Genomic DNA, 11,109 nt, shown 5'->3' on the forward strand with positions numbered 1-11,109 from the left:
ATATAATTTTATTTATTTACAGTAAGCAGAATTAAAAGAGCTCAGGGATCTCAACAACCACTGAAGTGTCAAGTCAAAACCCCAAAGTAGAAATAAATACAACAGGCACAGAGCTAGGCTGTAGCGAGGCGGTCAGACTAAATCAACTCAAAACCACAAAAGAACCACTACAAACCAAATCAAAGCCTGCCGCCCGCTACACCAGCTCCTGTCCTGGAAACACAAGAAAGAAACACAAAATTACACTACTGTTGTGGCGAGACACTCAGGTTGTTACGACAATCATTTAAAACAGAGGACTATAATAAAACACACACATAACACCCCAAACACAAACCCAACAGCTATGTTAAACTAAACAGAAAATAATCAGTTGAACTCAGAAATAATAAGAAAATATTGATATGCTTAACCCCAAATGGGTCAACAAAACGCAACACAAAAATATATGTATGTATAGGATTTAACCCAAACAAATAAACTAAAGAACACAAACACAAAAAGATGAAAGGAAAAGCAGACAATTAACCAAACCGATAAGAGTTGTGGTGGGACTGGAAACTTAGCGCTGCGTGGGAATGCAACCGCCACATCGGACTGTGTGGAAAAAGGCAACGGTGCCGGAGCAGCCGAAGATGATGAAGACGACGGAGTGGATGGAGAAGACGGAGCGGATGGCGAAGACAGAGCGGCCGCCCCAGGACCGGAGGCCGTGGATGGTTTACGTTTGGGATCGCCAGGTGTAGGCTACGTCACAGAGCCGTGCAGGGCAGCTTCACCAGAGCACAGGAGGAGGAAGAAAAGCAAAAGCACCGCTGCGGCTCCAACAGCTACAGCAGGACAGAGAGCAGACGGCTAAGCACAAAGCTAACACAACCAGCAGGTTAACAAAAGAGCACGCTTACCCGAACGAAGAGAGCTTTACGCCCCGAAACTGATCACCGGCTGCGGCAACAGTACAGAGCGGATGCCACACTCCCCTCACTCTTCACAATGCCGCCCCCGAACAACACGGCCAACAACGCTGGAAAGTTACAAAAACACTCGCGATCACTGGGCACCTGCTTGTCATCATAAAGTTGCACGAAAGTAGCGTCATGCCTACTCACCTTCAAGTGACTGAAGCACGCCACACCAACCGACAACAAACCAACAACTAACAGACGCCACACCGAGTCTTCGCCACGAGTGCCAGGCAGCAGTGTGCGCGCCAGAGAAGGCGCAGCACTTATACAGGTGAAACCACTCTGCAATCTGCCCACCAGAAATCACCTGAGTGGAGGAGGAGCAACACTCAACCTGCCACATTCCACCCCCACTCTCTGCGTCGTCGCCCCGACGGCAGACTATTTGTTAACCAAACCACCTAGGACCAAGGCCTAAACAGAACAGACTGTGCATTTACCACAGGACCTGCAAATTCAAGTACCCCATTACCCCTGATGCCCACCGGTTGGGGAAGACGATGAAGGTTGGAATGTTGACCGGCGGTGGAACGGCCAGTACGACGCCGAGTTGGCTGAGAAGAGCTAGGCTGACCACTAGAGGGCGGAGCCACAGAATGAACACGCTCTGGCTCCGCACTTGGGCCTGGACCTGGGTCAGGCCCAGCGCCTGCTGGAGTCATAGTAACAGGTCCCGTAGGGCAAGATCGAGCTAGTGCCTCAGTGGCGGAAGGTGCAGAACTGTCACGGGCCAGCAGCCATAGTTCCCCATCTTCAGGTGAGTCAGGGAAACCTATGGGCGCCGTCGGAGCGGGTGGAGGAAGCACCCTGGGAGGGCATGCACTGGACACAACCTGAGCCTTCAGCATATTCCGATGCACCTGCCGAGCCTTGTGGAGCTCCTCAGCAGGGGCAATGGTGTAAACTGCTCCACTGCCGGATGGGGCTTTCAGCACCTGGTAGAGCACTGGGCTCCACTTGTCGTGAAGCTTGTGTCGACCCCTGACACCAAGGTCTCGGAGATAGACCAGCCAGCCCACCTGCAAAGGGGCCTCTCGAACATGCCGATCATGTCGCTCCTTCCGTTGACCTGCAGCGGCCAACAACCTACCACGAGCATTCTCAAATGCCACTCTGAGCCTTGCCTGATGCTCGGTCATCCAGTTCTGTACGTCCCCTGGCTCAGGGTCCTGGACCCGGCCCAAAAGAAAGTCCACAGGGAGCCTGGGCTCTCGACCAAACATCAGGAAGAAAGGTGACTCCCCTGTACTTTGATGTGGCGTAGTGTTATAACAAAACAACACATGAGGAAGACAAGAAACCCAATCCCGCTTCCGGGAGACTGGCAAGGTTCGCAATAAGTCATGGAGCGTCCGATTAAAGCGTTCGACCTGTCCGTTGCCGGCTGGATGGTAAGGAGTGGTTCGCGATTTGTCAACCTCGTACAAGCGGCAGAGCTGGTGGATCAGGGAACTCTCAAAGCTCCGACCCTGGTCGGAGTGAATGCGGCTTGGAACGCCGAACTGGAAAAACCATTCGGTCAGCAAGACCTGGGCAACCGTCACAGCACGCTGGTCCCGGGTTGGGACTGCCACAGTGTATTTACTAAACACATCGGTCATCACTAAAACGTTCTCCAACCCGTTCTGTGATGGTTCTAGCAATGTAAAGTCGATGGCGACAATCTCGTTCGGCCGGGACGCTAGCACGTGACCCATAAAGCTGTGGGGCACTGACCCTGAATCTTTGGCAACTTGGCAGCGTTCGCAGGTCTGGACCCACTCTTTGATGTCAGCAGACATTCTCGGCCAGTAACAGCGCTGTCGTACCAGTTCTGTGGTGCGCTCGATACCTTGGTGACCATGGTCTTGATGCAACTGGGTCAGGGTCTCCTTCTTAAGGACAGCAGGCAGAACAAGCTGGAGACACCCTTCCCCCCCATCTGAACGGAAAGTCCGGCGGTACAGTACACCACCTTGTTCGACCAAGCGGTCCCATTCTCTCAGGAGCGTCAAAGCTAAGGCAGGGAGTTGTTGCCTCTCCTCTTGAGTCGGTTTAACCCGCCTCCGCCAAAAGCGCAGAAAGTTGTCACCCAAGAGAGAATCTGCCTCCTGTAAGGAACAAAGGTCAGATGGAGAATGGCCCCGGAAGACAGACACCGCGGCCTGGGCTGCAGGTACCACTGGAGCCGAGACTGAAGCTGACTGGGGGAGCAGTGGGATCGAAGTGCCAGGTAGCACCCGTTCAGCCAGACTGGACCCTGACAGATACTGCCGGGAGAGGGCATCAGCATTCCTATTGACGCGTCCCGAACGATACCTGATCTCGAAATCAAAGACAGCCAATTGGGAGGCCCACCGCTGTTCTACGGCCCCCAACTTGGCAGAATCCAGGTAACTCAACGGGTTGTTGTCCGTGAAGACCACACATTTATGCCCCAACAAATACTCCCGGAACTTCTCTCCCATCGCCCACTTGAGTGCAAGGAACTCCAGTTTCATCGAACTGTAATTTTCCATGTTGCGCTCCGTGGGTCGAAGCCCTCTGCTTGCGTACGCCACTGGCCGAACACCATCGTCAGTCTCCTGTGAAAGGACAGCTCCCAGGCCACTGTGACTTGCATCGATTTCCAAGATAAACGGGCGTGCAAAATCTGCATAGGCCAGCACTGGGGCCGAGACCAACTTCGCCTTCAAAGCTTCGAAGCTTTGCTCACACTGGGGTGTCCATGCAGAGCCCAAATCCCGCCCAGAGCCTCGCTTGGACCGGGTACCTGCATGCTCTGCCACCAACTTATGCAGGGGGCCTGCCAGCTTAGCGAACCCCTCCACGAACCGCCTGTAGTAGCTGGCGAACCCCAAGAACGAGCGCAGCTCTGACACATGGCAGGGCCGCTGCCATTCTGCCACCGCCTCAATCTTGGCAGGGTCCGTGGAAACGCCTCGGCTCGAGATAATGTGCCCCAGGTAACGGACCTCCTTTTGAAAAAGGCACACTTCTCAAGTTTGACCTTCAAGCCTTCCCTCTGAAGCCGACTGAGGACCACCTCCAGTCGCTGCAAGTGTTGAGAGACAGAAGATGAAAATACAACAATATCGTCCAAGTACAAGAGCAAGGATTGACACTGTTGATCCCCAAACATCCTTTGCATTAATCTCTGAAAGGTGCTTGGAGCGTTGCACAAGCCGAATGGCATACGGTTAAACTCGAAGAGACCGAAAGGTGTACAAAAGGCTGTCTTCGACTTGTCCTGCTCTGTGACGGGGACCTGGTTGTACCCACTCGCTAAATCGAGGGTGGTGAACCAGCGAGCTCCAGCAAGGGAGTCAAGGCTTTCCTCGATGCGAGGTAAGGGAAATGCGTCCTTCCGTGTCTTGCGATTAAGCAGGCGGTAGTCAACACACATCCGGAGACTACCATCCTTTTTACGGACCAGGACAATGGGGGAAGCAAAAGGGCTATTGCTTTCCCGGATCACCTTAGCTTCAAGTAACTGGTCAATGTGAGCCTTCACCTCCTCGTACTCCGAAGGTGGTATCCGTCGGTACCGCTGTCTCACCGGAATCTCGTCCAGCAAGGGAATCTCGTGAGAGATAAGGTTGGTACAACCCAAGTCACCGTCGTGATTCGAGAAAATTGCCTGGTATTTCTGCAGCAGAGCATACACCTCACTCTGCTCTTGCTCGGCTAAAGCGGACAGGTCCCCAGCTTGTACCCCACCCGTTGTTGTGCCAGCAGCTGCATGGGATGAAACTGAGGCTGTAGTGAGCTTCACCTCAGTTACGCCAGCTGGTAGACTGACAACCTGCGCACTACTTAAAGCGCCAAGACCAACACGTGGGTAGAGAAGGACATCAGTCGTCCCCACATTGACCACTGGGACGTAAACTGTACCACGGGTAACCTGGACCACACAAGGAAAAGTCAGCAGCCCTGCTGGCAGGCCAGACTCTGTTGGTTCAAACAGCGCAGCCTGACCAGCCCGCTGCTCTGCACAGGTAGTTGCCACAAGCTTCAGTACTCCACCAGGTATTCGTATTGCCCGTCTCCCACGAACCCGGGCGGAACCAGTGATGTTTCTCTGATGTTCTGTGGTGGCCTGATGGCACCGTTGCAAGGCTTCAAGGACTGGGCCTGGGGCTTGAACCACCGACGGCGCATTGAAGAGGGCGGGGCCATACATGGCAAAGAGTTCACGATAGCATCGACGAATGATGTTGCTCCCCAAGATCCCCGGGGAAGCAGATGCAGCATCAGGAGGGTCTCTCACCACCAGAATCCCACAACCAGGGACCACTTTTCCACACAAGGTCACATCCAGCTCCAAGTAACCGATGTACGGGATACAAAGACCATTAGCTGCCCGCAATTGCAGCCAATTACAAGACCGAAGGCGCTCTTGGCCCCATGATGCAAAATGTTCTACAAAGAAACTTTCAGGGATCGTAGACACCATGGAACCACTATCTAACAAGCATGAAACCGTGACCCCACCCATCAAGACATCAATATGGGGACACGGTGCCATTATCCGATCAATGAGGTCAGGTTGCGAGCCTCTAGCCTCCCCAACTGAGCTTTGGCTCCGCAGCTCAGTGGGCGTCAGTTTTCCGGCTGAAATGCAGGGCGGGAAAATCCAGCCCCAGTAGTAGGTCGACCAGTCAAAGAACCAGCACGGGGACGAGGGGGGGACTCGCTCCCCATCACAATCGCTGGCATAATGACCTGGCTGTTGACATCTTCTGCAGATCAAAGGCCCATTGCGAGGGGGCCGAGGTGGAAAAGGACGAGCCTGCAAAGAAGCCATGGTCTGGGCCAGTTGGTCAAGCTGTCCTTGTTGACGTTTCAAGAGAGCCTTCACTTCGCTCAACTCTGAGTCATGGGGTGAGACAAGAGGGGCGGGGCGAGAACTACCCTGCACTCCATACTGTAAACCGTGGGCCAAAGGAAGAGAGTGGCTACGTTCCCTAACACCCCTTGGAGAGCCCTCCCTCTCCCATCTAATGGCCTCTCCACGTGTGTCAAGCAGAGAAGCAGTGGGGTCGCGACGAATGAACTGCTTCAATTCCCTGCGAAGGGTACCATCAAGCACATGCTCCACGAACTGGTCGCGAAGAAGGATTTCTGCATTAGGCAGAGCATCAGGTGCTGACTGCTTGACACGCTCCATCAGGGCCATCAGAGCCAAGGAAAACTCTAACAATGTCTCCCCGTCCTGCTGCTTCCTGGAGAAGAAAGATTGCTGCAGGGTCACATATGAATGTACACAGCCATAAAGCTCAGTCAAGATGGTCAAAACCTCGTCAGGATCCTCCCTCTCCACACGGGGGCGATACTTTATCTCTTCTCTGGCCTCCCCTTCTAGGTGGTCAAAGATGAAGAAAGCCTGATCACGAACAGACAGGTGGCGGGCACGCATACACACCTGTAGCTCCTCTTTCCACTCAGCTATGCCTACACCTGTTCTGCCATTGAACATGGGACATCTACGCTCTCTAGGTATGACAACCAGCCGTTCAGTGACCCTGGAGCTGGCACCAGCAGCCGGAGCAACAGGAGCGGGGTCAGCCCTACTGGGACCGGCCTGGGAAGCATCTCTCGCTCGAGACAGCTGCTCGTTATCTGTTCTAAGCTGTGCCACTAGCTCTCTGAGCTGCTGCAGTTCCTCCTCCATAGCAACCGCAGAAACCACACTCACCAACTCAAAATGGAGACCTGATTTTACCAACTGGCAAAAAGGAAAGAAAGAAACAAAAGATATGCTGCCGCTCCGTCTTCACCACTGCCTCAACACACCACCACTTAATCCAACAAAAGCAAAAAGGGAAAGAAAAAAACAAACTCAAACTAATAACACAAATGAAAGTCACGTCTCTGTCCTCTAACAGTGCATCCTGTCGACAACGCCAACTTGTGGCGAAATGGAGAGAAGGGGGGAAAGTTGCTCGACAACGCCACCTGGGGAATTGCACCCCAGGAAATACAACCTTGGCCCTGTACTTTGGCCAACCAGAGGTCACACAGATTCGTTGCACGTTTTGTATAAAGGACGAGAGACGGACGTACAAAAGATATAATTTTATTTATTTACAGTAAGCAGAATTAAAAGAGCTCAGGGATCTCAACAACCACTGAAGTGTCAAGTCAAAACCCCAAAGTAGAAATAAATACAACAGGCACAGAGCTAGGCTGTAGCGAGGCGGTCAGACTAAATCAACTCAAAACCACAAAAGAACCACTACAAACCAAATCAAAGCCTGCCGCCCGCTACACCAGCTCCTGTCCTGGAAACACAAGAAAGAAACACAAAATTACACTACTGTTGTGGCGAGACACTCAGGTTGTTACGACAATCATTTAAAACAGAGGACTATAATAAAACACACACATAACACCCCAAACACAAACCCAACAGCTATGTTAAACTAAACAGAAAATAATCAGTTGAACCCCAAAGCAATAGATCAGAAATAATAAGAAAATATTGATATGCTTAACCCCAAATGGGTCAACAAAACGCAACACAAAAATATATGTATGTATAGGATTTAACCCAAACAAATAAACTAAAGAACACAAACACAAAAAGATGAAAGGAAAAGCAGACAATTAACCAAACCGATAAGAGTTGTGGTGGGACTGGAAACTTAGCGCTGCGTGGGAATGCAACCGCCACATCGGACTGTGTGGAAAAAGGCAACGGTGCCGGAGCAGCCGAAGATGATGAAGACGACGGAGTGGATGGAGAAGACGGAGCGGATGGCGAAGACGGAGCGGATGGCGAAGACAGAGCGGCCGCCCCAGGACCGGAGGCCGTGGATGGTTTACGTTTGGGATCGCCAGGTGTAGGCTACGTCACAGAGCCGTGCAGGGCAGCTTCACCAGAGCACAGGAGGAGGAAGAAAAGCAAAAGCACCGCTGCGGCTCCAACAGCTACAGCAGGACAGAGAGCAGACGGCTAAGCACAAAGCTAACACAACCAGCAGGTTAACAAAAGAGCACGCTTACCCGAACGAAGAGAGCTTTACGCCCCGAAACTGATCACCGGCTGCGGCAACAGTACAGAGCGGATGCCACACTCCCCTCACTCTTCACAATGCCGCCCCGAACAACACGGCCAACAACGCTGGAAAGTTACAAAAACACTCGCGATCACTGGGCACCTGCTTGTCATCATAAAGTTGCACGAAAGTAGCGTCATGCCTACTCACCTTCAAGTGACTGAAGCACGCCACACCAACCGACAACAAACCAACAACTAACAGACGCCACACCGAGTCTTCGCCACGAGTGCCAGGCAGCAGTGTGCGCGCCAGAGAAGGCGCAGCACTTATACAGGTGAAACCACTCTGCAATCTGCCCACCAGAAATCACCTGAGTGGAGGAGGAGCAAAAATTAAATGAAGGCAGTTGTGTTTCAGTCAGAACAGCAGTTACAACCAAAATAAAATTAATAACACCCTGACCTCAGCCCCAGTACGGGCTAATCCCCAGAACTTGTCAACTCCTATAAATGTCCTTGCCCCCATGCTTTCTTATGCTTCCATGGCACTGCCTATTCTTTGATGCTTTATTCTGGCCACTCTGTCCTCCTCCCCTATGTGTCTCTGCATTTTCTCTCTTTCTCTCGGGTCGGATTGATCTTGCAAGCGAGTCTCCTGCTTTCATCCAGGCCGCCTGAGGGCTTTCCCGCCGAGCTCAAAGCCTGACACGAAGCTCTCTCTCCTGGTTGCAGGAGTGGTAGACAGCGCCTGGGGATATGCCGCCATGCAGAGAGAGAAGGTTTTAAGGTCCCTGGTACTGTTAAATGCGCATCATTAGGTGTGAATGTTGGGAACGCCATAGACTCATACTGAAATTATAAGTATGTTATGTCTGCGCCGTGTGCTGCTGAGACAAGTAGCATGTAGATGGGATTTACCTACCTACCAAAAATAGCCTTGCAACCTTGCCGTAAAAAAAAATGCAGTACACATATTTGGCTCTACACATCTGGTAGCCACAGTACACCCTTGAAATCTGCAGTTATGAATGTTAATAGGTTGGTAATAAATGTTTTCTATGAGCAGAAAACGTTACAACAGTATCGCAGACGATCATGTAATTTAGGGGAGCCAAAATCTTTATTGCGATTAATATTTTATTAATTGTGCAGTCTTAATATCTACTTACTCACAGTCGGATAAGCAACTTGAGATTTGAGAATGGAGATGGAGTTCAGAGATAACGTCTTCTACCAGAATGTTTCACAAGAAGCCATCACACTAAATAATTTTTTTTTTTAACTTATAAAAGATAATCCGTCTTAAATAGAAGCTGATACGTTCCCAGAGTGAATTTTGGCCAATGCCTTCTGCCTCTTTTGCTATCCATGCGCACTGTTTGGCTGCATGCAACAAAAGCCCGCAAATCTTATCTTATTGCCTACAGATTCTGCATTCGTTAATATATTTTGACAGAGATTAGCTATACGCTAACATCACCATGCTAAAAGTGCCAAAGCTTACTCGCTGATATTCAGCAGTTATGAGTACCATCATGGAATAGCTTGTTTGCATGCTAACATTAGCTAATTAGTAAATGTATGTGCTTGATAAATAAATCAAAAACAAAGTTTTAGACACTTGTCATGAATTGCACTGCCGAGTTGATTCAGGGGGTCGCTACCTTTTTATCTAACTGAATTGCCCGTAGAGCTACTTCAGAACCTGACTGAAACCTAATCCCTATCTGATAACGCTGTAAACTACCGGCATACAATGACTCCTAGTTGGACAGTAATTACCTAAGCACTCCTATAAATTACTAGCAGCTAGGCATGGATCTGATATCACCTTATCATATCATTTATAAGCTCATTTACACTACGCAGACACAACACATGTCACTTGCTACCTGATGTGTACATTCTTGCTAAATGGTACTGCATATGTGGCATGCATCGAAATCAGTTGCATGTCACAGCGTCACATTTCTAGATAAACATGGATTTATGTCAAGATCCCGTTATTGGGGATTTTTGATATATTAAGCAAAGTCTGTCAGCCACACTCTGATCCTACGCAGCGCCTCAACCCCTGCCTCTCGCTACATTTCCCTGAAATCATACAACAAACAAACAACTTTCTCTCACAGTAATAATAATAATAATAATGGATTTTATTTATATAGCACACTTTAAAATACAAAGAAATCTCAAGGTGCTGCACAGGGTAAAACAATCACAATAATCAAATATAATAATAAAACACTAAAGACAAACAAAAAAGTAAAATAGAAATTGAAATAAATGATTTCATTTAATCATAATGAAATCTAAGAATATATATATTAAAACTGAACAACCACCCAAAACAAGCAATCTAAACTACACAAAGCCAAGACCTTAGGGGAAGGCAGAGAGGAACAGGTGAGTTTTAAGAAGTGATTCAAGAAATAACGATAGTCCTCTACATACTAGTTTAGAGTTTTTTTAGACACATTTCTAACCTGAGGTATGAATGACATGGCCAGTGTGAAGTAACTTTAGGCTTAAGTACGACTGTTAACTTAAGAAAAGGCATTTTTGACAGCAGAGTAAGGTTGTTGTTTTTTGTTTGTATCAATAACTACACTGAAGACACTAAAGTAACAATTAACTGATTGCTTTAACTAGTATTGTCTGTACAGACAAAGCCTTATTAGCTTTTGGATCTAGCAAAAAACTCTTTTGTTAACTAAAATCTATTGAAAACAAAGACATTCTGTAGCAGTTGGTGACACATTTTATAATGATGAACACAGCAACTGTAGTTTATTCCTCTCAGCAGTGTAAATGACAAACCCTGTGTCAAAGCATGCACAATTACGTTAATCCTAATTTACTTTATAACATTTGAATTACGGTATATCTGGCCCCACCTCCATCCATCGCTTACTTCCTCCCCTTTCGTGATGATTGCAAGGGCTTGGGTAGGGAATACAAAGAGCAGTAAGGTGCCGAGATGAAACACAGCAGCAACATATTCATTACTCAATGCTGAGGAAGCTGGTAATCAGGAGAAAGAGAGGAAGAATGGAGAGAAGAAATTTGGGATGGGAAGGAGGAACATGAAAGAATAGGAGGATGTTGGTTAAGGAAAGGGAAATGGAGAGAAGCAAAAGAAGGGTTGGAAATGAGAGATGG

At 49.1% G+C, this 11,109-nt stretch overlaps 1 protein-coding gene across 1 annotated transcript; it reads right to left on the reverse strand.

Annotated features, from left to right (window-relative positions):
* Positions 1-196: 196 nt before the first annotated feature.
* Positions 197-6,618, reverse strand: LOC129116621 (uncharacterized). The gene is given in 5 exon segments (XM_054627434.1): positions 197-213; positions 1,110-1,272; positions 1,438-1,614; positions 1,697-3,927; positions 3,930-6,618. Coding segments are annotated over 5 exon segments (5,277 nt in total).
* Positions 6,619-11,109: the final 4,491 nt, after the last annotated feature.

The sequence above is a fragment of the Anoplopoma fimbria genome, unplaced genomic scaffold (genome assembly GCF_027596085.1).
Source record: "Anoplopoma fimbria isolate UVic2021 breed Golden Eagle Sablefish unplaced genomic scaffold, Afim_UVic_2022 Un_contig_13213_pilon_pilon, whole genome shotgun sequence".
NCBI classification, from domain to species: domain Eukaryota; kingdom Metazoa; phylum Chordata; class Actinopteri; order Perciformes; family Anoplopomatidae; genus Anoplopoma; species Anoplopoma fimbria.